Source organism: Stigmatopora argus, chromosome 17, assembly GCF_051989625.1.
Source record: "Stigmatopora argus isolate UIUO_Sarg chromosome 17, RoL_Sarg_1.0, whole genome shotgun sequence".
Taxonomy (NCBI): domain Eukaryota; kingdom Metazoa; phylum Chordata; class Actinopteri; order Syngnathiformes; family Syngnathidae; genus Stigmatopora; species Stigmatopora argus.
Genome location: NC_135403.1, coordinates 11,994,438 through 12,019,648, shown reverse-complemented (window position 1 = coordinate 12,019,648; position 25,211 = coordinate 11,994,438). Strand labels below are relative to the sequence as shown.

At 42.8% G+C, this 25,211-nt stretch overlaps 3 protein-coding genes across 5 annotated transcripts in view; 2 read left to right on the top strand and 1 right to left on the bottom strand.

The window, feature by feature from the left end:
- The window catches only part of cacnb2a (calcium channel, voltage-dependent, beta 2a), a 24,599-nt gene extending 6,989 nt beyond the window's left edge, over nucleotides 1-17,610 (top strand). The window contains exons 1-13 of one of the 3 annotated variants that reach the window (XM_077624707.1): nucleotides 3,635-3,792; nucleotides 10,188-10,307; nucleotides 10,836-10,958; nucleotides 11,025-11,161; nucleotides 11,781-11,857; nucleotides 12,216-12,235; nucleotides 12,353-12,433; nucleotides 13,600-13,658; nucleotides 14,013-14,122; nucleotides 15,096-15,247; nucleotides 15,324-15,419; nucleotides 15,494-15,685; nucleotides 16,549-17,609. In XM_077624707.1, the coding sequence (XP_077480833.1) occupies nucleotides 3,760-3,792; nucleotides 10,188-10,307; nucleotides 10,836-10,958; nucleotides 11,025-11,161; nucleotides 11,781-11,857; nucleotides 12,216-12,235; nucleotides 12,353-12,433; nucleotides 13,600-13,658; nucleotides 14,013-14,122; nucleotides 15,096-15,247; nucleotides 15,324-15,419; nucleotides 15,494-15,685; nucleotides 16,549-17,190 (1,842 nt within the window). In that variant the 5' untranslated portion in view covers nucleotides 3,635-3,759 and the 3' untranslated portion in view covers nucleotides 17,191-17,609. Of the gene's footprint in view, nucleotides 1-3,634; nucleotides 3,793-7,722; nucleotides 8,196-10,187; nucleotides 10,308-10,835; nucleotides 10,959-11,024; nucleotides 11,162-11,780; nucleotides 11,858-12,215; nucleotides 12,236-12,352; nucleotides 12,434-13,599; nucleotides 13,659-14,012; nucleotides 14,123-15,095; nucleotides 15,248-15,323; nucleotides 15,420-15,493; nucleotides 15,686-16,548 lie in introns of those variants that run through there. The other 2 variants (XM_077624705.1, XM_077624704.1) reach the window with 2 other exon arrangements.
- On the bottom strand, nucleotides 17,602-21,102 carry nsun6 (NOP2/Sun RNA methyltransferase 6). Its single transcript, XM_077624708.1, has 11 exons — nucleotides 20,813-21,102; nucleotides 20,459-20,614; nucleotides 20,309-20,397; nucleotides 20,139-20,245; nucleotides 19,913-20,066; nucleotides 19,765-19,846; nucleotides 19,582-19,701; nucleotides 19,373-19,517; nucleotides 19,144-19,289; nucleotides 18,465-18,590; nucleotides 17,602-18,396 (listed from the first exon to the last, which is right to left on the bottom strand). Exons 1-11 carry the CDS (start codon nucleotides 20,885-20,887, stop codon nucleotides 18,220-18,222), a joined length of 1,377 nt encoding a protein of 458 aa, XP_077480834.1. The 5' UTR covers nucleotides 20,888-21,102; the 3' UTR covers nucleotides 17,602-18,219.
- On the top strand, nucleotides 21,091-25,211 carry LOC144091988 (ADP-ribosylation factor-like protein 5B). The gene is made up of 6 exons (XM_077624712.1): nucleotides 21,091-21,640; nucleotides 22,040-22,100; nucleotides 22,161-22,308; nucleotides 22,785-22,868; nucleotides 23,641-23,792; nucleotides 23,874-25,211. The coding sequence occupies exons 1-6, from the start codon at nucleotides 21,595-21,597 to the stop codon at nucleotides 23,920-23,922; spliced, it is 540 nt and encodes a 179-aa protein (XP_077480838.1). The 5' UTR covers nucleotides 21,091-21,594; the 3' UTR covers nucleotides 23,923-25,211.

Below are 25,211 nucleotides of genomic sequence, written 5' to 3'. Positions count from 1 at the left end.
TCCACTTTATGAAATCTGCTGAGCAGTTTGCCAACTCTGATGGCAGACTTTGGCATTCTGACTTGACTTTTTAATGCACATTGATTAGGCGTAGTCACTTTTAGACCGATGACTTTATTATTATTTTTTCTCATGTTGGCCCAGCTTCATTTATTTTCCCCAAAATGTAATTCTTTACTAGTGCAGCAGGATCAGGGGAGATTAAATTGAGAGTGGCTTTGCAGGGATGAAATCAGCTACTTGGGCGCGGGGGCGCTGGTGCAAAGAGGACACCATTGAAAGTAGATGTACATTTTTAGCTTTTGCGTGCATACCTTGTTTAGGTTTGCCGTCCCGGAGCAATTTGCCAAATCCTCATTAGCAACGTGCTTCTGTCTTTCCCACCCGAGGCAAACTTTGCTCTATTTTTCCACCCTCGGTGCCCCCTCCATATGTCAGGCCGATGCCCCGGTGCTGAACTCGATTTTTAGGAGTCTGGGGAATGGGGGAAATCATACGCATTTGAGCTTTTGCCGCCTATTCATGGACATGGATCTGTAGTCTGGTATTAAACGCGGTAGGTGTACCTTGGTTCATCCAATAAGGCTAATGACTTGGAGCGCCGCGCTCGGAAAGGCAGCGGCGGTCATTGTCGGGCAGATTAGCGCGCCAGATGTTACTCTGGTTCTGTCTGGGGGCAGCTGCACAACCGAGCGCCGCAACCCGTTCGCTTCTTAGTATCGCTAAAGCTTTTGGCCGTAGCTAAATACAAAGGCAAAATACGTCGTCCGTCATAATTTCAAAATTAGAGCCCGCGATTGCGCGCCTTCTTTTATGACAGCGGTTTTGTTGACGTGGAAGTCGCCGGGTGAGTAGCACGCGCCGAGCACGGGTCACGCCACTCTGAGTGAAACGCGGGGATTTGCATTATTCATTGCAGTCGCAGCCCAGGAGCAGCGCGGCGACGCGACTCGTTTCCTGCGTTGAGGGAGGACGAGCATGTCCAAGAAGCCAAAGGTAAAAGCAAAAAAAAAACACGCGGAAAGCCGTCCTCGTCAAATTTCGATTTATTTTGCAGTCGGTCAAAAGCGGTGTTCTGTAAATATCACTTGAAGTAAAGCTGTTATTTGTGGATTAGCATCCAACTGTTGTACTTGTTGAATTTGATTATAATTGTCGAAATTTGACCAAAAACTCTTCAAAAGTAGTCTTGTGATTAAGCCGGACAACAAAACGTTTGTTATGCGAGTGGAATATCTCTTCATCAACTAATAATTCCAAATAATAAGGGAAAAAAATGTAATACACGAGTAGAAAAGAACCCATTAGCTTCCCTTCCTTTTTTGGGACTTTTACGGAATCAGCATCGTAAGCCGCAAAGAACTTTTGTCCGACCTTAATCGTCTCCAAACACTCGAGGATTGATGAGCTGGTCCGTCCGTCCGTCCGCCAGTCTTCGGCTTTAATAAAGCGTAGTCCGCTTTTTTACTATCGAAAGGTAAGCTCTGACCACGTTTCATTTTTGGCCTTTATGCTAAAATCCCGTCTCTGTGAAAAGTCGGACAAATCTCCTTACAGAGAGAAGCAATCATTTTTAAGTGGTCGCCAGCAATCGTGCTTGGCCTCATGTTGTCAAAGCGCTTTGATTTATGTCCAGTGGCTTGTAAAGTTGGAGTTTTTGTGTCTTTACGTTGAAGTCTTGGCTTGTTTTAAATGGTAGCAATTTCGAAAACGCTCCCCTTCGACATGTCGTGTCTTTTTTTTTTCTACCTTCGTCTCTGCGCCTTGTAATTAGAGACGGATCCGCGACTGGGATGACGTGGTCTGTCTTGTATCCAGGTAACATCCGCAGCCGGGGCCTCGCGGGTTTCATTAATTGTGAATCAGAGTCCCGTCGGGCCGCGTCAAGACTTTCCATCTGTGCTTTTCATTGACAGAATGAAACCTCTGCTGTTTTGGATCAATTAAATATAAAAAAAACGCCATAAAATAGACTGTTAGTAAAGTTGGGGATTGAATCGCTCTTGGGAAAATTTCGAGATTTATCAGTTGGAGCACAATGCAGAGTTTTTCATTTGTGTAATAGCAGTCTTGGCAAGGCAAGACTTTTTGGTGATTGAGGTGTTTTAAAAAAAAAAAAAAACTTGGAATGCCAACCAGAGCCTGTTAAACTGGGATTTGTTTTTATTTTAGACGGAGACGCAGGTCAGAATAAATCAATGGCGTCTAGATTTGCGCCATTTTGTCAGTTGTTTCCTTGGTATCCAAATGTATTCATGATCCCGGTCCACAAGACTTAACCTGTAGAATCCGAACGTGGTTACTGGAATTTACCGGCGTATTTCTTTCTATCGACAAATCTATTTTTAATGCGTCGGTTTTGACACCGACTCGTAATTCCCGATCAGCCGTCACTCACTCGACATGCGGCCTTTCGTCCCTTGAGGCGCCATTGCAATTAGTTTGACCTTCGTTTTGACTCAAGTTTTGGGGTTTGATTTATTTAATAAGGAACAGCACATATTAATGAACATATTTGTATTCATGTTAATGAACATATACATATGTAAGATTATATCCGAGGGCTAATTTCCATCTTTAGTCCCTTGTGTAGGTTGAAAATAAACATATATAAGACACACAGTTTTAGACAGTGTTGTGATGGCAATATTGTTCGTTTAATAGCCAGGCTTTAAGATGATTGGGCAAGAAGTTCAGAGATGGTAGTTCACGTTTGTTCATTGGTTTTGAGTTCCAGAAATGTGAGGTGCAAAGGTGCTTTGGCTTATTTAGCCCTCTTTTTGAAAGGAATTACACAGTCGCCAGCCCTTGTTGATGTCTTGGATTTTTTTTGGTAGCAAATGTTGCAGTGGAGGAGGAGCTTAGCGTTGCTGTAGTTTCTGCAAGAAAATAAAAGTGCTGAATGGTCAAGTCTGCCCGATGAAGCGTCCAAGCCGACGCGCCTTTGTTTTGTCTGGCGCCGACTACACTTTGCTTCGACACGTGCCGAGCGCACGCTCCGCGACCTCTAATCCTCACGGGGGGTGAGGGGGGGCGGGGTTAACCCTGATCAAACCCAATATAATCCAGGATTTAGCCCTGACGGCCCACGAAACAACTCTCTGGGTGGGGGGGAATAATACAAATCTGGCTTTTAGATTTGTAGTTTGTAGTTTTGGATGACGTTTGAACGCTGATCCTACATTTTTGCAGGGCGTTTCGATCTGGAATGAATCGACGACCTCCATTTGTGACAGTTTAGATCTCGTTATCAACCAATGGCAACCAAGAAAGGCTCTCTGCGGTATTTTAGTGACTTCCAGATATCGTCTGGCGACCTAGTCCGCCCCCACCCAAAAAAACTAGTCAAAGTGGAAGTGGTTTTAACTGCACAAATCACACACAAAACGGCTGCAGCTGCTTTGTGGAATTTTCAGGCCGGCCCCGTTACCCAGAGATCTTCCTCGCTTACTCTCGACGTGATGTGGGAGGGACAGACGTTTGGGGAGGAAAGGGGGCGGGGGGGGCTTGTTTTTAGGGGCTGCTGGACTCTGGCGGTCCAGCCGAAGGAGTAGACGTACTCCCAGCGTGGGAAAGACGCTCGTGCTCTCGCCGTGCCTCGAAAGTAGGCCAACTGAGGACCAAAAGGGACGCTTAAGTCTAAAACTTTTTTGGGGGAGTGGGTTAGAGAAGCAGAAAGTCTCAGGAATTCCTCGCTACGCAGCAACGATGGGAAGCGGCTGAGGAGATTTTTTTGTTTTGTTTTTTCTCCCGGCAGAAATGTTTCACTCGGCTAGTGAGGAGTCCGATTCGGTGAGTTTTCAGAAAGTTCTTTACGCGCTTTTACGAGGTTTTCTTACGGGGGATGGACTTGGACTCGGGGGGGAAATCGAGGTTATTGGAGCACGGTTTTAGGGCTGTTGGAGCTGAGGTTTATGACTTCCTTGCTTTGGAAATTCTGTCCAACGTTTGTTTAGTAAAAGACTCCTGAATTCCGACCGTTCCCAAGCAGTTTTTTAAGGTATGCGTGAACTTTGTAAAGATCTGCTGTGTCATGCTGCATCTTCTCAGAATCAGAATGTTCTTAACTCTTAAAAATGCTGAGTTTCAGGAGAATATCCGACTTGAAAATCGCGTTTTCCATCGATGATTGATTGCCCCTGAATCAAATTAAACCGTGGCAGGTACACATCCACCTTGTATTCTCATGAAATTACTTATTCACACACTGTAATGATAGCCTATCATTAATTAAACCCCGTGATACTTTGACACCCGAGTTGGATGAGTTCCACGACAGTTGAGCCATTACTTGCCAATGATAACGCTAACCATTTTGATTGGAAGGGATGGTGGCCATTGGATACGATCGTCACGGGCGACCGAGCAGGTAAACAAACTAGGCGGACAATAATATTGTCTGAAAGCCAGATAGCAAAATGCTAAACCAACACATGACGCCATTCAGTCCACATAAACTCAAACCAACGAGGCCAAACGCATTCACGATACGTCTGACTGGCGACGGTTAGCTCGCTCCTCGTCGCGCTCCCATCAATCATCTGATAGTCTTCCACCTTGCACGCCAGGAAGCTGCCAGAATATCCATGACGCCGGCGTAAAATAGACGTGTAGAACCTCTCCCGCCGACTAACGCTTGCCTACAGGCACCCTCGCTCGCCTAAGCGTATCCTCTCCACGAGGCGTCATCCTATTATAGCGCCGTTCGCCAGCGGAGATAAAGAAGATCCACACGCTCGGGGATTGGTTACTAGTGATATCCCCTTCCCACCTACTCTCGTTTATGAATAATAATTCTTTCTCTGTGTCAAACTGTCTTTTTGAATAGATCGTTTTTGTATCAAATAATAAGCTTACGCCAAAGATTTCCAGCCTCATTCTTTGTCCGAGCCATATGATTGACACCCAGCGAGTCCATCAAGGGGATGGGACGTTGCACTTACCTAATGCGCTGGCACTCGGAATGCTGGGTAAACACTTTTTCATAGCCCCCCCGTCAGTGTCACCTTGCCTTTTTTCGCCACTCCATCTTTTCTGCCACTGGCCAAGACTCATTAGCTTTGGCGTCTTCTTTAAACGTCTTGTTTTCTCGTAAGGGTTGACACTCCTCTTGCTCAATTGATAACAAATAATTAGTAAAGCAAACAAGTCTGTGACTTTGGGGACGGCGAGACTGAAAAACGTTAGCATGGGTGCTAGCTAGCGCTTTGCGTTGGCAGTCTTTTGGCAGTCTTGAAAGCGTTCATTCTTAAATACACTGTTAAAAAAAGGAAGATATATGATACCTGTAGTTTCCAGAATTTGACCTTAAAAAATACACATAAAACGATATAGCGCTTCAGTTACCATGATAGATAGATTCACCACTGCAGATCTCCAAAATTGTACTATTTCTTATCGTACTTGGTCACTATACATCTTCTAGTTATTGAATTGAATGGTTTTATTGTCAATATACAAGTATAATGAAATTTAATGCCTCACCACAAAGTGCACAATAACAACAACAAACATAGACAAATAAATAATAAGTAGTCAACAGCATAAATAAGTAACAAGTAAACAGAAAGCTTCAATAAGTAATAAATAAATAAGTAGTCAACATAAATAGTCCAAAACAAATAAGTAGGAAAGTGCACAAATAACAACAAACAACCAAACGAACAGAAATAGTCAATATATAATAATAAATAATCAATAAATAAGCAGTCAACATAATAAATTAGTAGTCAACATAGATAAGTAGTCAAGAGGAATAAGTGGTCACATCAAGAAGTAAGAACAGAGAGAGAAATAAGTACCACGTTCTCCACATTTAGAAGTAAACAACATCGCTAAAGTTCTTTTTGTCGAAAATGGAAAGCCTTCTCTTAAGTGAAGGCATAAAAGCCACGCTGGGAAATCCCGCTGGGAGATGAGATGATAGAAGGGAGTGCTTACGATGGGCTGAACTCAACATGGATATTCTGAATTGAGTGTAAAAATTGAAGCTGTCCGTCAATACAAACAAACCAAGACTTCTCCAAATAACTGCAGTGCAAGCTAGGTTATCCGTGACTGCCATTCCAGCCCCTCCCAGATAAACGAGATGGGATGTCCATCTATCTTCGGAGTTATTTTTTTTTTACGTCAAGTTCATTGGATTTCTAGAAGCTTATTGGTTGGCGTTGTCACTCTTGGAGTTAGCGTAGAACGCTCTTGGCATAATGCGTCTTTACGTCTTTGTCATTGGTCGCATTAGCATCCGTGTCCTGAGTGATAGAATTCGGCACATAAACAAACTTCCAGCTAGGGCTCCCACACCGGTTGACCCCGCGACCCTTCATGCGTCATCGGCAGAGTACATTTTTAGTAACCTATCTCAGTCAGTCTAACTTTGTCTACTCCTGAATGTAGATGGCGACGTTTTAATTAACAGGCTAATTACGCTTCCTCCTCCTGTGCGGCTTTGCGCTGTCTTGCCATGAATGAATGTCCCTTTTAAACAAAGTTGGCTTTCTTGTTCAACCGTGTGTTTGCGGTCTTTTTGAAGCTTCCTCACGTGTGTCGGTACTGCCTTGGAGAACTGAGACTTCATCTTGATTGGACTTCAAATTGTTTGGAATGTACTAGGGATGGCATATGTTTTTATGATTTTGGTTTACTTTAAAAGTGATTACAGAATCCTTATTCTCATCACCGCGAGCTCCAATTGTGATCCCGAAGCCGCAGCATTATGGCCGCACATCAATAATCTTTAATGCCCAGATGCCTGTGAATTAGATAAAACATGGCGTATCCTTTGGATGATGCAAATTACCATAATTATGATTATAAAACACTATACCTACCTAGAAACTTCTTATAGTCCAGTATGTCTTATTTATAGAAAACTGCTTGAAACCCATTAAAATTGGACTTTTTAGTCAATATGTCCAATTAAAATGAATATTTGGCTATAGTTAACCAAAACAAAAAACCTAATGTTACATTAACATATGGTTATTTTGACTGTTTTTTATTTTCCTATTACTTTAACATATATAATGCTATATAACTTGTACTGAAGTGCAGACTTGCATGATTTTTTTCCTTATTGTGCTTTTTTTTAGCTATAACGTCTTATACTCCGGTCCGAAATATACGCTACTGAAATAATAGATTGGCGCACCCCCAATCAAGACCTTTATTCCTATAGATAATGGCGTTTCTGGACTTTTCTGCCAAACTAGTCAGTATGTCCAATTAAAATGAATATTCGGCAATAGTTATCCAAAACAAAAAACCTAATGTTCCATTAACATATGCTTATTTTGACTGTTCTTTATTTTCCTGTTACTTTAACATATCAATGCTATATAACTTGTACTGAAGTGCAGACTTGCATGATTTTTTTTCCTTATCCTTGTGCTTTTTTTTTAGCTATTTCGTCTTATACTCTGGTCCGAAATATACGCTACTGAAATAATAGATTGCCGCCCCCCCAATCAAGACCTTTATTCCTGTAGATAATGGCGTTTGTGACCTTGCCGATACCATTAAGCCGTCACCGTAGAAGACGCCAACGCAACGTCAATGCACACACGCTGTCATGTCCAACTATTACTCGCGGTGGAAAGCGTGACGGATGAGAGAGTCCCGCCATGCCAGCAGATGGATGCGATGTTGGGGGGTAACCGAGGGAAAAAATGTGGGGAGGAGGAGGAGGAGGAAGAAGGGGAGGAGAGGGAGGAGATGAAGAAGGAGGGGGAGACAGAGACAGAGCGTTAGATTCACTGAAATAGCACAAGCCAGATTGGGACAAACGCAGAGAGGCAGCAGGAGTTTGCGTCCAGTCGTCGTTCACGAAAGCGGGACCATCGGCCACGGCGGGATGCGCCACTGACTCATCCCCGGAGTCGCCACCCGCCGCCGCCGCCGTTCGGGGGGGAAAGCGCCGGCCGCCATGCGCGAGGCGGCCGGCTCCTGCGGATCCCTCGTCAGACCCTGCCGCCGCCGCCGTCGTTGCCGCCGCTCGTCGGAGCTGCGGCAAAAAGTCCACCGCGTCTGCGTCGGAAGGGAGCGGTCGCCGCCGTTCTCTCTACCTGTGGCGGCGCGGGCGGGAAGTTGAGCGGAGGTAGGAGATCGCCCAAGGAGCGGCGTGGTCGATGAAGGCCACCTGGGTCCGCCTGCTGAAAAGAGCCAAGGGGGGTCGCGTCAAGAGCTCCGATGTCTACGTAAGCGGACGTCGGGAGGGAAACTTGTTGGTTGGAAAACTTGATGGGGGGCCGCACTTTCTTCATTTTTACATCACGGCATGGGTGTATAATCTTAAGGCGCCACTAGGTGACCATCGGACATCTATTGTTGTTGTCAATAGCAGGCAGGGAATTCATTTCGCGCCACTTTGTTGTCATTTTTGGGTACTTACTGTAAATTTTGGATCATTTTCTGTTTATTTTCAGGGATGCTTCTTCTCGGTTTGTCGGTTCCTGCTGATTTTTGGGGGGCAATTCCGGGTTGTTTTGTGACATTTTTAGGTTACTTATGAAATGCCATTGAAGGCACCGTTTTGATCAATGTGTTGGAAATTAAGTGCAGTCCATCACACAACCAAAAACGTCTTGTAGTCGAAAAAATGAAAGCATTGACGGACATTACGAATGATCTAAAAAGTTCCATACCCAACCTCTCAATATTACATGAAAAACGGTTTTGTGATTGATGGCAAAATAAGCAACAAATGGACTGTTTTAACATCTCATTTCCCATTTTCATCTTCACTAGGGTCGCGGGTGATGCTGGAGCCAATCCTAGCTGACTTTGGGGGACACCCTGAATTGGTGGCCAGCCAATCGCAGGGCACAATAACACAAACAACCAATCAGTCATAGCTAGGGGCAATTTAGAGTGTCCAATCAGCCTACCATGCATGTCTTAGGAATGTGGGAGGAAACTGGAGTACCCGGAGAAAACCCACGCAAACACCACACAGGTGGACTGACCTGGATTTGAACCCAAGTCTCCCACTGCGAGGCCCCCGCTAACCACTCATCCACCGCACGCCCCTGTTGTAATATCGCCATTTGAATGTTGTCCTAAAATGACAATATGGATTTATTGCTCATCATATTTCAATCATATCAAGTGCTGTAGTGAAAGCCCGGTTCTCCTAACAATGGAAAATTAGCTTAGCGACATGTTGACATTTGGGATCCTGCTTTTGTTTGTTTGGGTTATTTTTTTTCGTGCTCAAATCCGACGATCCTTGCGCAATCACCGCAACGGCGTCATCCCCTCAATCAGGTAACGTAGACGGGGGGCTGCGATGGGCCGCGGCGTGCATGCGACGGCTGGGTAATTCTAATGAGGCGGGCTATTTTTAACTCAGACGGCAGCGTGCCGCGCTGCTGCAGTGAGATGAATGAAAAGCTCTCGCGCGGGTGCCAAAGTGGCGAAGGGGGCGGGGGCGACGGCAACCACGACCACGGGTGTGGGTGAGCAATAGCCTTCGCGCTTCAAACACCTGTCAGCTCATTTGCACGGCAATTAGTCAAATACGGCGCCCGCGTGTGGCGATGGCGTTGAATTCCGTCTTTGTTTTTTGGCTTTCACGCATTTTTTTTACATTTTAAATATGTATGTGGGATGCGATATGCGGAAACTTCCATTTTGCTCGACTACTATTTTAAGCGTTGGATTAACTAGGTTTTTGTTTTTGTATTTAAACAGGCCAATGTCTTTTTTTTGTTTACGAATGATTTCATGTGTTTACTTTAGAGTTCAATTTGACTGATTGTTTTGGGTCTTCTTATATTTTAGAATCATTTTGTGAAGACAGTGCCTTAATTCATGTTTTTCAGAGCATTATTAATTCATTTGCATTGGTGGTTAATTAGCCAAAGCACCTTTCTTCATACCTGGAACTCAATAGCAGTTAGCATACGTGAACTCCCGTCTCTGAACCTCTTGGCCAATCATCTTAAAGCTTGGCTATTGGACGAACAAAATTGCGATTACAAAGCTGTTTAAAACTATGCTATATGTGTGTGTCTAATACGAGTCATCGTTTATCTTCAACCTAGATAAGGGACTAAAGAAGGAAATTAGCCCTACAATCTTACATATTTACGTATATATGTTCATTAATATGTGCTGTCCCTTATTAAATAAATCACACAAAAAGCACCAAAACTTATTTGTGTTGTTGTTGTTGTTGTATTTTTAAGGGTTCGGCCGATTCCTACACCAGCCGTCCATCCGACTCGGATGTGTCTCTGGAGGAGGACAAAGAGGCAGTTCGCAGAGAGGCAGAAAGGCAGGCTCAGGCACAACTGGACAAGGCCAAGGTGCATACTCTTACCTTCGCTTAACTCCCATCTTTACTTCCACTACTTTTCAAAGTATACGCGGAAAGTCACAAATCCTAAAGTTCTACTTTCCATTCACTCCGCCTGCGGATCGACGCCAATTGGCACGTCTTGCTAACTAACCCCAACTAGCCTATGCCAGAATTTCGCTCTTAGAATCAAGCAAAGTGTGGCCATGGGTGTGTGGCTTACCGCGCCATTGTATCGGAACGCTGTATCAAAAGTCTAACGCCGTCAATGGCCGTGAATTAAGCCGTCGTATGCGATGAAGCTGTTTTAGAAAGTCGGTCGAGGTCAGAGGAAGTGCAGACGCTCCGGCTCGAGATTGTTTACGAGTGGAGGCTTCCCGCTTAAGAGCGCTGCTTTTCATACATGGCTGCCATTTTGGCTCTGGCTTTAGGTGGCCTTTCATGGGCCTTGAAATGACGCCAAAGTTTTTATTGACGGTGGCATCGACGCCGCGTGATTTCCCATTTTTTTCTCTGATTTGCGCCGTCCTCTCCGCAGACGAAACCCGTGGCGTTTGCCGTCCGAACTAACGTCAACTACAGCCCCAGTCACGACGACGATGTCCCCGTGCCCGGGATGGCGCTGGCCTTCGAGGCCAAAGACTTTCTCCATGTCAAAGAGGTGAGAGACTTCAAGGTTTTCCGAAATGGACAGTTGACAGTCTATTGTGTTGTTGATTTGTGGTAGAAATTTAACAACGACTGGTGGATAGGGCGACTGGTCAAGGAAGGCTGCGATATCGGTTTCATTCCCAGTCCGGTCAAGCTGGAAAATACTCGACTTCTACAAGAGCAGAGGGCCAAACAGGGAAAGTTTCATTCCAGGTAAGTCATTTTATTATTATAATTTTTTTCAAACTCACTGGCTCAGGGTTATAGAAATCAAATTTCCACGTTATCTCAGGTTACTTTATGTGACATTCCGAAGATCTACAATAATTAAATGCACAGAATGTGTTTTCTTAGATTAAATTAGATACATTTATTCATCCCGTATTCGGGAAATTTCATTGTCACAGTAGCAAGATGGTTTGTTGTTTTGGTTTCTAGTTTATTGTTGTGTGAATTTACAGATCGAGTATATCATTATAATATGTCATGAACATCTATTGGAAAATACACCAATAGCAAAAAATGGAAGAAAATACTAGAACATTTGTTTTCTGGAGAAATCGCGACGGCGGCTTTGCCGTTATGGTCGGTAAACACTTTAGACACTTCCTATTATAATGACATGAAAACTAACTAGCACTATTACTAACGGACAAAAAAAAAATCTGGAATAACCCGACCACTATCGATCCAAAATCAGACAAAAATGATAAGAAAAATATCAGATCAACTACGCAAATATTAAGAGCAAAAAACACCGTCAAGGGAAATTATAGGCATTGGATTGGGCTCTTTCCCTGATCTTTCCTCTCCATTTGTTTTCTTCTTCCAGCAAACTAGGCGCCAACTCCTGCTCGAGTTTAGGTGAAGTAGTTTCCAACTCTCGAAAATCCACGCCTCCTTCCTCCGGTGAGTAGCCAAACTAACTTTCCCCATCTTCTCCTCTCCCATATAACTCAGCCAATGACTTAGACACGGCAGGCTTAGACACAGACGACAATGAGCCAGCGGTCATCCTGCGCTCCCCTCGATCCGGCGCCGCGAACAATGCCGCGTGCGCTTTAGCTAAAGAGAAACGAATGCCCTTTTTTAAGAAGGTAAAACGGACCCGCGGCGCTTTTCGTTCGGTCCGCGAACGCCGCCGCCGCGTCTTTTCCGTCCTTGGCCCACGGCATCGCTAGCTAGCATGCGCGCACGTCTTCTGCTTTTCTCTTTTTTTTTTCCTTTTTCTGAACTCTTTCCTCTCTTTTTGCTTACCTTTTTGCAGCCAAGCAGAAGCAAAAGTCGGTAAGTGGTGCACCGTCGTGGTTTTTCCTCCCGCTTGGCTCATCTTTGGGTGTGAATGTGGTGTTCGCTGACGTACCTTTTCACACGTTTAATCCTTCTTCTTCTTCCTCTTTAAAGACGGAACACGTTCCCCCATACGATGTTGTGCCTTCCATGCGGCCCGTGGTTCTGGTGGGACCCTCGCTCAAGGGCTACGAGGTGCGTTCAAGCGCGGCCGGAAAAGGGAAAAATAATTTTGTTGTATGTTGACGTAGTCCTCAGTGAAAGATGAAAATTTTAACATTAAAATAGACTTTAAATATCAGATATTTTGATGATGATTGGCTGTTTTCAACTTTTTTTTCATTTGAGTTATTCACGTAAAATAAATCAATACAAAAATATGTTAGTTTTCACTTTGTCGTATTTAAAAAGTTGGAAAAAAAGTGTATTGGAAAGAAATGAGGATTTCTGATGACAATTTTCCACCTTTTTGGGGGTTACTAAAACTAAAAATCTAAAGATTGGGAACTATAAAATACAATCATTTAATCTTCAAAAATGAGAAATAGTGATGTCAATTTTCCGCCTTTTTTTGAGTTACTAAAACTAAAAATCTAAAGATTGGGGATTATAAAATACAATCATTTAATCTTCAAGAAATGGGAAATAGTGATGACAATTTTCCGCCTTTTTTTGAGTTACTAAAACTAAATATCTAAAGATTGGGCACTATAAAATACAATTATTTAATCTTCAAGAAATGGGAAATAGTGATGTCAATTTTCCGCCTTTTTTTGAGTTACTAAAACTAAATATCTAAAGATTGGGCACTATAAAATACAATTATTTAATCTTCAAGAAATGGGAAATAGTGATGACAATTTTCCGCCTTTTTTGGGGTTACTAAAACTAAAAATCTAAAGATTGGGAACTATAAAATACAATTATTTAATCTTGAAGAAATGAGAACTAGTGATGACAATTTTCCTCCTTTTTGGGGGTTACCAAAACAAAAAATCGAAACTTTGGGAACTATAAAATACAATAATTTAATCTTTGAGAAATAGTGATGACAATTTTTCACCTTTTTTGGGTTACTAAAACTAAAAATCAAACAAAAAATCTAAAGATTGGGGACTATAAAATACAATCATTTAATCTTCAAGAAATGGGAAATAGTGATGACAAATTTCCAACTATTTTTTGGGTTACTATAACTGAAAATCTAAAGATTGGGGACTATAAAATACAATCATTTCATCTTCAATTCATCCGAGTTGCCTCAGGGGGAAAAAATAACAGTGTGACAAAACTGATTTGGACTCCTCTGGCCCACAAAGCGCTCCACTTCAAATCTCCATTTTTATTATTTTGACTTCCAGGTGACCGACATGATGCAAAAAGCCCTGTTTGACTTTTTGAAGCACCGATTCGAAGGACGGTAAGTTCTCATCCCGCTTCCTTCCTCATTCCTAGACCGCCATCCCACCCCCCCCCCTCTCCTTTCACCCTAGGGACCGAGTAACAAGTTAGCCCAGGGAGACGCGAGTGTGTGGCTGCTTTAAATAGGCATGCCCTTAATAGGCCATAGTGCACTTCTTTGAGGCCCAGCACCATTCCGCTTTTTTAACGTGGACTCCTCGGCCTTCGAGCGTGAGCCTTCATAAATATACATGAAAAACTTCCCGCCATGGACGCGGTTAAACATCATTTATTAACCAACACCGCACATACCGTATAGATAGCATATGTTATGCCAGTTAGCAAATATTTGTTGTCATGTTTTGGCTTGCAGGATCTCCATCACGCGGGTGACGGCGGACATTTCGCTAGCCAAGCGCTCGGTTTTGAACCACCCGAGCAAGCACGCTATTATAGAGCGCTCCAACACGCGCTCCAACTTGGGTAAGTGCGCACGCCACCATTTTGTGTCAATGATTGCCGTTTTATTTGTGTTAGCCCAAAAACGACCAAGAACACTTTATCAATCGTCATTGTGGCAGTGTCAAGTTATTATTATTATTTTTTACTGTTTATTGCTGTTGTCACAAGCGCAAGTCACATTTTGATATATGGGCGGAGCTTAGGGAGTGCTGGGGGTTTTCTAGGGGGTTCCCGGCTGACGGCTTTGATTGGGTAAGGTCTTTAAAAAACATAAGATTATGCGCAGAGCAATAATATTGTTTAATTCAGTGTTAAAATATGCTCAAGGACCCTCAAGTGACGATTATTCCAGGCCATGTGCACTGCCTAATTCCGTATTTTCTGCACTATAATCTCAACTAAAGGACCTAACCACTACTATAGCTCCATCTAGTGCAAGTGTTGGTTTGCGGGCCGCTTTAACGTCAACTTGATTTCATGTGGGCCGGACCATTTTAGATATAATATTTAGATATATTTTTTTATAAATTGATTAAAAGAACTGGATTAAAAGGCCTGAATGTTCAGTTTTTTATAGATCTAAAACAATGTTTATTTTAGCTTTTTAAATATATTTTTAGATTTTACAAAATGATTTTTGAACTAAAAACACAGAAAAAAATGATTAAAAAATTACAATTATTGATTTAAAAGAGGGAAAATCAGGAAATTTAATATACATCTATACTCTTCATTTGAATTTGATCCTAAAACAGAAAGTAGGCATTCATGATCTACTTTCCCGGGCCGCACAAAATGATGCAGGGGGCCAGATTTGGCCCCCGGGCCGCCACTTGACACCTGTGATCTAGTGGATGTATAACAAAATCCCTTACTACTACTATTGCGTCTTATCATGACTCCAGTGCGCCTTATATAGGAAACAAATTGGCGTTGATCAAAACTGTCTTATAGTGCGGAAAATACGGTATATGAAAGCACGCCCCCTTTTTAGCCGAAGTCCAAAGAGAGAGGGAACGCATCTTCGAGCTGGCACGGACGCTGCAGCTGGTCATCCTGGACGCCGACACCATCAACCACCCGTCGCAGCTGGGCAAGACGTCGCTAGCCCCCATCATCGTCTACGTTAAAATCACCTCCGCCAAGGTGAGCGTCGGAAATAAAAAAGACGAGTGCGGCAATTGTTCGAACGCAGATTGGACGGCGTTCGTGCTGCCTTCAGGTGCTGCAGAGACTCATCAAGTCCAGGGGCAAGTCTCAATCCAAACACCTTAACGTCCAAATGGTGGCGGCCGACAAGCTGGCGCAGTGTCCGCCGGTAAGTCGTTTAGGAGTAGTTACATTTTTTGTTTTATGTTTTTTTTCGGGGTAAATTGGCCTTTTGTTCCTCAGGAGATGTTTGACATCATCTTGGATGAGAACCAGCTGGAGGACGCCTGCGAGCACATGGCCGACTACCTGGAAGCCTATTGGAAAAGCACGCATCCAAACAGTTGCGAGGCGCCGGAGCCGCTGGCGACCAAGATGCCCGCCGCCATCGCCACCGCCACCGCCGCCGTCCTGCCCTCGTCCTCCGGCGTGCAGGTAACGAACTAAATGGAAATATTTTTGTGTGTTTCATTTTTCACCATAACCGCTTCTCCAAATTTTGACACCTAGTTCGAGCAGAAAAAAAAACATTTGATAACACCGATACATTTGTTTACACAATGCTCCATACAAACTAAATAAAATATTCAAATTGGATTGGATAACTTTATTCATCCCGTATTCGGGAAATTTTGTTGTCACAGTAGCAAGAGGGTGAGAATACAGACACAGCAAAAGACATTTTAGACAGAAATAGATAGGTAATAAGTAAGTTAATAAATAAACACATAAATAAATAAGCGTGTTGCTGAAATACATGTATATATATATACATATACACATACGTGTACATACAAATACATATATATATACATATATATATATATATATATATATATATATATATATATATATATATATACACATATACACATACACACATACACACATATACATATACACATACATATACACATACATATACACATACGTGTACATACACATACATGTATATATACATATATACACATACATATATATAAGCATATATATATATATATATATATATATATATATATATACACACATACACTAAGATGTGCATGCATGCATACGGTAGGTCTTAACGTTAATGTTCTCATGTAGCGATTTAATTGCAATGTTAGCCCACAATAAATATATACAGGAGGGGAAAAGAGCGCAAAGTCTCTTAGCCAATTGAATTGGGGGGGGGGGAAAGACATTTTCACTGTATTACTATCTTTATTTATTATCATATCTATATTTTATGGGAAGCACTTTGTGATATTATCAGACTAAATAATACAATCCTCGTATTTTGTACTATTCCGCATCAGAGCGGCGGCGCAGAGCCTCGGCCAGACAAATCTTCGGAGGAAAGGAAGATCTCCCGAGAGGACCGCCACCCCAAGCGGGACCTGGCGGACGGCGAGGAAGGGGACGGCGGCCAGGAGGCGGACGGCGAGGAGTGCCCCGCCGCCACCGAGTCCTCCCGCCGAGGAGGAGCTCCTCCGCAGCGCTCCTCCTCCTCCTCCGCCAGGGCGGAACAGCACAACCACCACCACAGGCACCGGCACCACCACCATCACCACCACAACCGGACCCGAGGGCTCCCCCGGCAGGAGACGCTGGACTCCGAGGGCAAGGACGCCGAGCCTCACACCCAGCTGCTCCACCACCAGCGGCGGCCGCGAGACGAGGAGGAGGACGAAGAGGAGGAAGAAGAGGAAGAGGAGGAGGAGCGACCCGACTTGGAGGACCACCAGGCCCACCGAGATCACAACCGCCACCATCACCACCATCACCACCGCTCCAAAGAACGCGAGCAGGACCACAATGAACGCAATAAGCAGCGCTCTCACCACCACCAACAACAACAACAACAGAGGGCGACACGGGACCACCGCCATTACGACCGAGACCCCCAAAAAAGGAGCGAGGCGGGGGATTGGCCCCGAGACTCTTACATCCCCCAATAGACTTGATTTTTTTTTAGTCGTGCTGCTTCACCTTCCAAACCACAGCTTCCTATTTATGACCACTTCCTCCCAGTTTTTAATGGCGGCGTCTCTACGACATAGACACGACGGATACACACACACAAATCTACTGTAAATTCAGGGGTCCTCCAACCCGGGATCCTCTAAACTCACCGATGACGACAGACGTCCAAGTTCCAAACGGATTCGGACGTCCGGCAGCCGGGTTAAATAACGCTCAATGTGATTGACATCTCAACAGGGGTGTGTAGACTTTTGATATCCACGCTACGTCCACGTGTGTATCTATGCATAGATCCTCATGGATGTGCATGAATGTTCACAAATATGCATATTTGATAAAAAAAAGAAGAAAGGAAGGAAAAAGCATGACTTCTTTTGGGTCCCGTCAACAGTTGATGTTTTATTTTTCTTTCAGATGTTCCAGAAGTGAGTGTTTTTTATAGCTTTGGGAGAAAAAACAGTAAGTTGGTCGAAGAGTTAAATCAAGGGTGGGCAAAATTTTCTGCTTGATTTGAAAATAAGAATATTTATGCCAAATTTACAAAATTAGAATATGTTGGTTCATGTATAGAAAATACTAACACGCCATACTTTGCCCACCCTTGTATAATAATACAGCAAATTCCTAAATTGCAATGCAGCTTTTTGACGGTTTATTCAACAGCTCTTAGAATAGTTTCCTCGCGTCTTGAGAACAGCCTGGCTGCCACATCTATAAATAGTTTCTTCTCCTCGTCGCTCTCCTGAAAAATTGAGGTAGGCTCCCGAGGCCGTCGTCAAGGCAACGTCACCTGCAAAGTCCAAAATAGAGTGTCTGCGCAAACAGCCCTAATTTTTCCCACAGATGCCTTTTTACTTCCCCCTCGATAAAGAATGCACGCCTTTCCGCTGCCATTGCCGGCGATAGACGTTCAATCCTGCGAGAGACCGGTCACGGTTTGGACGTCTATCCCCGTCCCCTGCTGACATCTCCCTCTAGCGGCGAAACATCAGAGTCACGCCCGGTCAGTTTTTCTGGAACTTAGCGATGAAAAATCCGATGGTGTCGACGTCAGCCCGACGGGCGAGCGGGATGTGGGCGGCGGCCTCCCAGCTCAACTCGGGTCGGAACCTCTGAAGGAGTCGGAGCTGCTCCGGGGACAGCCCCGCCCCCGGGAGGCCGTCGCCGCCCAGGCGGGGTTCCTGAAATACGCCAAAGAATGAATGAATGGAATGATCTAAAATGCTGCTCTTTTTTTTCTTCTTCTTACCTGAGGTTGCAGAGTGAGGTCGGGGAAGGTGCGTAAGGCCCAGGCGACCTGTTCCTCGTTCTCGGCCAGCGTCACCGTGCATGTGCTGTACACCAAAACGCCGCCGCGCTTCAAAGCGCGCACCGCCTACGGGTATAAATCGGGAAAAAAATTACAAAATAATCATTCACATGCTGTCACTGTTTCGTTTGTGTTGTTACTAGAGCTAACAATGTTGAATTGATAATTAATGGATAAATATTTGGATAAGTAATGCTTATAAGAGGCATTTTTTACCTAAACATGGGCCAAATTTTAATCATATCATTTTAATGAAAAAAAATTGCATTAGAACATTAAATTTTGTATGTTTCTATTTACAATTTTAAAAAAAACATTGTGTTTCTTTTAATTATAAAACAAGGTACTGTCTAATCCACTGGTTTATTTTATAATTTATATAATGTAGTTTAAACAAAAAAAGGAAAACTAAAAAATATATAAATATAAATATTGTCTTATTTTTTATGTTTTCTAACATTTTAATTGAAAAAATATAGTAGTAATAACCCCTTGACTCATAAATCTGATCTGATTAGTCTGATAATTTCCAAAATAATCTGATTAATCGACTATCACAATAAACAGGGATTGACTACGATGCCCTCTAGTGATGAAAAGTGGAATTGCTCCTACGTACGGCGTGGAAGAGGCTTCTTTGCAGTGGAGGGTACGAGGAGACCTCCTTCAGAGTCCAAGTACTCGCCATGTTGGGCCTCTGACCCAGGCCGCTGCACGGCGCATCCAGCAGCACACGGTCGAAGCTCTCGGGAGGAAAAGGCGGCTCTGGAGAGCAAAAAAGAAACATTTCGTGAGTACTTTATCCTTTTGTTTGATTGACAGTAGCGGAAGCAAGACAATAACATCACCTCTCGTGTCATGGCCCACGTCGTCGCTCACCACTTTAGCGCCGTTAAAGCAAAACACCTTGACGCTAAGCAACTTTAATATTTTAGCGTTCTCGCGAATGAGCTGGGTCTTGTTTCGGATCTTGTCCAAAGCCACCACTTCCCCCTGATGACGAAAAAAATAAAAATAACCAGACAGAAATCGTAGAAGACATCATCTTGCAGTGTACCTGATCTTCCATGAGGGTGGCGATGTGGCACGTTTTCCCACCCGGGGCGGCGCACATGTCCAGGACGCGCTCTCCGGGACGAGGGCCTAAAACGTGGCTCGCCACCACGGAGGGAAGGTTCTAGTAGAAACGACAAATTGATTGACAACCCACATTTTGAACTAATTTTTCAACGAGTCTTACCTGTAAAAAAGCCAAGTGTGGTAAAACGCCATCAAAGGAAGGACTCCAGTAAAGTGGCTCCGTCATGCGCACACCCACGCCTCTAAAACACAAAAGCGGGGAACTCCACATCACCAAAATTTGCAATTTAAAACACGATTTCAACTACCTGACAGTTTCTCCGGCGCCGAAAAGCTCCGCGCGGCCCTTTTCGGCCACTCCGTTACCCACGAACGTCGTCATCCCTTGAAAGCTAAACGCTCCGCGAGTGCACTTTCCTTCCACATCGGAGAACACCGAGACCACCTCTCCAGCTTTCATGACTGCCCAAAAAAACCTTTTAAAATCACTACATATTCCCATTTTGGATTTCTTTGAACTTTAACCCAACTTACACTTTGGGCACGCAACTATTCCGGGGGCAAACACATTGGCGCCCCTCAGTACTGCGTTGCCACACTGCGCGCCAACCACGACCTCGGAACTGAGCTTCTGCACACATCTGCAAAACAAAATTTAGTCACTTTAGAGAAAAAAAGGATAAAAATACACGATAAAGACCTACCGAGGCCCGACGACAGGGATGAGCAGCACATCTGGAAGTACGGGATGAGTCACAATCTCCAATTCCTCGTCTTCCCAGCCACTTATTTGCTAGTCAAACATCAACAAACCAATCAATTTTAATCACTTTTTAAGTTTATTTTAATCTTACCTTTTTCAGCTCCTCGCCCAGCTTTACTCGGATCTCGCCCAACGACGACAGGTGGACATTTGCCCGGACACAAGTGGAAGATGGAGGATGCGAGAGGCAGGTAAGAAGTGTCTGGAAATGGTGTTCAGCTTCCTCCTTGCCAATGGATGCCAACAACTGGCAACAAATTGAAAAAAAATGTAAATCATCACAATGCAAAATATGCAATTAATGTTAACGCACGTGCAAACTTTTTTGGGCACTTTAAGTCATCACATATTAAACAGGGCACGTCAAACAATACTACAGAAAAATAATAATGTTTTTTCCTATTGTTATAAAAATAATAATAATAATTTAAAAAGAAAAACATACCTCGCTGTTTAAAAATGCCCCCTTGAGGTACTGGGCGACTTCCGGCCTTAGCGAAATCCTCGGAAAGACTGACATTTAGTCTGTTTTTGTCGCAATTTTAGCTTGAGAACCATGAGTCAAGACATCGTACGAAAATTGAATGTTTCAACTGTAAACAATCACATTATATGCAAAGGTGAACAATCTTACAAAATGCCTTTTCAATAGGTTAAATGGTCCCCTTTTATGGCAAGAACACACAATGCGCCACGATATTTTGGTGGGGGTATTTCCGCTCACGTGACGTACCTAAAATGTTCGTCAACTTTCACGTTCACGCACAATTTAAAAACTAAAATAACTGAAATATTTTTTGTTTTAATGATTTAAAAACATTATGCTTTGTAAAACCGCATTTTTAAATTTATTTAAATACATTTAGGAAACCCGTCTGCGTCGTGGCGTGATGACGTCAGTAGTAAATTGCTAAATATGTGGCTTGTTTTCCCTTCAGTCGGCCCAGTTGAAGAAGTGGGGGCTGTCTGTTTTGGAACGGCGAAAGGTGTCCAAATTTCCGCATTTAAAGCAACTCTCTCGACGCTGAGACGCTCCGTAACAACTCCGTTTTGTTTACGCCGCGGCCGGACACATTTTTTCCATGCCTCCAGGGACGCGTGGGAGAAAGTCGCGTTTCGTAGCTTAGCTTAGCCGCCGTGTGGACTTTTAGCTCGGAACCGACAGACGAATGTAAATAAAAAACAAAGAAGGGACGGATATCGGCGTCTTTTTTTACCTCTCAAACAATGGGCCTTATTTTTGCCAAACTGTGGAGCTTCTTCTGTAACCAAGGTAAGAAAAGTCTTTTTTCTTTCTTTTTTTACAAATTGTTTGTCGTTAGCTTTGTGTCAAGACGGCGTTTTGCTTTAGTATTTTACGTCAAATGCGTGTTTTTATAACAAGTAACCACCAAATTATCGGTAACCGTCAAAATATTGGTCGAAATGCAAGATTTTTCATTTTTAAAATCTATTGTCATGTTGGTTGAATAGTTGATTTATTAGCTCAGTCCGTGACGTCACCCTTTTTTCATACCTGAGTGACTAATGGCTTAATTGCTTTACAGTAAATGAAATGATTCTTACTTAGAGTTTGAGAACAATTGATCTATATTTTTCAAATTGTAGTTTCATATTTTGAGCTAAAATGACTTTTCAATTCTCTGTACGCTCTTTTGTCGTCAAAAAACAGAGCACAAGGTGATCATAGTCGGCTTGGACAATGCTGGCAAGACCACCATCCTCTACCAATTGTAAGACACTTCCCACTCTAACCAAATGACGCGGGAAAATGACGCAAATCCTTTGTTCAGCCTGATGAACGAGGTGGTCCACACGTCGCCCACCATCGGCAGCAACGTGGAGGAGATCGTGGTGAAGAACACGCACTTCCTCATGTGGGACATCGGCGGCCAGGAGTCGCTCCGGGCCTCCTGGAACACATACTACTCCAACACGGAGGTACGCGTCGTGGCAGATGGCGTGATTGTCGAAAGGGCAAAACGGCAGCTGGTTGCCGCCGCTGGGTTCAAAGGTCAAGTGTTCACAAAGGGGCCGCATCAGGGGACAGAAGGATGGCCTTGAAAGGCTTCTCACACAGCACAATGGTCGACCGCTTGTCGGGACAAAAGTCCAAAAGGGCTTTGCAGACAAACAGTTGACTGCAGCCTATCCACTCATTCAATAAATTACAGTAACTAATTGTCAAATGAATGGATGACTATTTTGATTGTCAGTTGATATATATAATCTATTTATTCATTAACTTACTTATTACCTATCTATTTATGTCTAAAATGCCTTTCCTATTTCTGCATCCTCACCCTCTTGCTACTGTGACAACAAAATTTCCGGAATACGGGATGAACAAAGTTATCCAATCCAATATTGCCCTTTTTTTTCTTCCTGAAGTAACTTTGCGATTACTTTGTGTGCAGTTTGTCATCCTCGTGGTGGACAGCACTGACCGAGAGCGCCTCGTCATCTCCAAAGAGGAACTCTACAGGATGCTAGCGCATGAGGTCTAGTTTTTCTTCTGTTTTTCTTATTCTTCTACCAACTTCATCCATCACTATTAATTCCTCCTCTACACATTTATATATATATACAGTTAGCTATACTTCTACTTCTGATTCTACTACTTGTTCTTCTAGAACTATTTATTTTACTATTATACCATTCCTCCAGCTTTTATTTTCCAAATTGGTTGCCAATCCTTAGCACTGAATAAACATGCAAGGGTGTCAGACTCAGGTTGGTTCGCCGGCCGTGTTAACGTCTACTTGATTTCATGTGGGCCGGACCATTTTAGATATAATATTTAGATTTTTTTTATAAATGGATTAAAAGCCCTGAATATTCAATTTTTATAGATCTAAAACAATGTTTATTTTATATATTTTTTTAGATTTTACAAAATGATTTTTGAATTAAAAACACAGAAAAAATGGATTAAAAATGACAATTATTGATTTAAAAGGGGGAAAATCTTGAAATTTAATATACATCTATGCTCTTCATTTTAATTTGATCCTAAAACAGAAAGTCGGCACTCATGATTTACTTTCCCGGGCCACACAAAATGATGCGGTGGGCCAGATTTGGCCCCCGGGCCGTCACTTTGACACTTGTGCTCTAATGCTAAACTCATTTGAATTCACAGCAGAAGCATGATTGGACAGCTTTTGTCATTGGCACCGACAGAGATCGGGAAGTGTACATAGAAAAAAACGGCCTTCAAAATGCTACTCTTGCACAAAAACACTTGGTCACTGTGCTCTTCCACCATTTCAGGACCTGCGCAAAGCAGCCGTACTGATTTTCGCCAACAAGCAGGACATGAAAGACTGCATGTCGGCTGCCGAGATCTCCAAAAACATGACGCTGAGCTCCATCAAAGACCACCCGTGGCACATTCAGTCCTGCTGCGCCCTAACCGGAGAAGGGTATGCCTCGCTCACTTTCTAACCCTTACAAACTTTTTTTAAATTAATGTTTGTAACCACAACATTCCCTTTTTGTTGCAGCTTGTGTCAAGGACTGGAGTGGATGACATCACGAGCCGGACTCAGATAGCAGGACCTTGAGGTGTTTCCATTTTTTTATTCTTATGGATTATTATTATGGCGGACGGTGACTTCTCAAAGACGACATGGACGTCCTTTTTAAACCCTTCTTTTTTTGTTTTTTGTTTTCCATCTCCGCTGACGTGTTCAGAGACAAAAATATGAGGGATTTTTTTTTCTTTAATGACTGTGTTGCACACCCAGACTTTTTTTTGTTGGTTACACAATAAGCTATGACGTGGTTGGTGGGTTTGGCACCGCAAGAAAAAAAAAATGGGCTTGGGCTTTATTTTCATTTCTTTTTCCTTTTTTTTTGTTTCCTCTCTTGAACAAAGACAAGCGACTTTTTAATGACAGTATTTTAAATTGTATGGAAGCAGATTGCTCTCAGACTAGAAGACACTAAAAAAAAAAGTTCCATATTGTATTTGAACGCCATAAATTTCATGTTGCCTGCACTTTTTTTAAAATTTATGACAGCGTGTTAAGGCCAAAAGAGAACAAAAATGATGGAAAAGTCATATTACAAATAATAGTAAAATAATGCACCTACAAAGTCAACATTTTATAGTACTATGAGGAAAACTTACTATAGCAAATTAAATTAACCACACTGCAGCCATATTACATAATGCAACTATTATCATGTGCAATTGCACACGTTGGCATATAACATTTAACAACTTCTTCCTCATAAAATTAAGTATTGGTATGACTAACCTCGTAATTTTACTTTCTTTTTTGTAACATTTTTCATAGCATTAAAACCTGACTTTTTTTGGTAATGCAACTATTTTTCTCACATTACAAGAAATAACTGAATTCTCTTCATGTAGCCATTTTTTTCCCTCAAAACAGACATGACTTTATTCTGACTATTATAAGAATAAGTTCATAATGATTTATTTTTGGTGTGTGTGGCCTTAATACTCTGTCATAGCATATTTGAGAGAACAAAATGAAGAAATCCCTTTTCATTGTTTATAAGAGTGAAAAGTACTCGTCAAATTGCATGAAAACATGAAATTTATCCTGTCCTAAGGTGACACTGAACTACCCGGAGACTGATGTTACTCTTTATTTTTATGAATTTTGTGCTAAATGGTGCTCATGTGTGAATGCAAATTGCAGTTGTGTAGAGAATAAGAAGGTGCTACAGTATTCGGGCCATAACCTACCTAGTTAGCCACCAATACTTGACTCAGCCTTAAGCCACCGTCTTGTCGCGTCCAGCAGCGATATGGCGTCTTATCAAAGGAGCTCTTGTTGCATTTATATGATTAAATATTTTTGAGCCAT

Excerpts from the sequence above, each read along its gene's own strand:
- LOC144091988 (XM_077624712.1), top strand. The coding sequence starts at position 21,595 with ATGGGCCTTATTTTTGCCAAACTGTGGAGCTTCTTCTGTAACCAAG. Across the intron at positions 21,641-22,039 it reads GAGCTTCTTCTGTAACCAAG|AGCACAAGGTGATCATAGTC; the intron begins GTAAGAAAAGTC and ends GTCAAAAAACAG. Across the intron at positions 23,793-23,873 it reads TGCGCCCTAACCGGAGAAGG|CTTGTGTCAAGGACTGGAGT; the intron begins GTATGCCTCGCT and ends TTTTTGTTGCAG.
- nsun6 (XM_077624708.1), bottom strand. The coding sequence starts at position 20,887 with ATGTCAGTCTTTCCGAGGATTTCGCTAAGGCCGGAAGTCGCCCAGTAC. Across the intron at positions 19,847-19,912 it reads GGCGCCGGAGAAACTGTCAG|AGGCGTGGGTGTGCGCATGA; the intron begins GTAGTTGAAATC and ends TTTGTGTTTTAG. Across the intron at positions 18,397-18,464 it reads ACCTCACTCTGCAACCTCAG|GAACCCCGCCTGGGCGGCGA; the intron begins GTAAGAAGAAGA and ends GGCGTATTTCAG.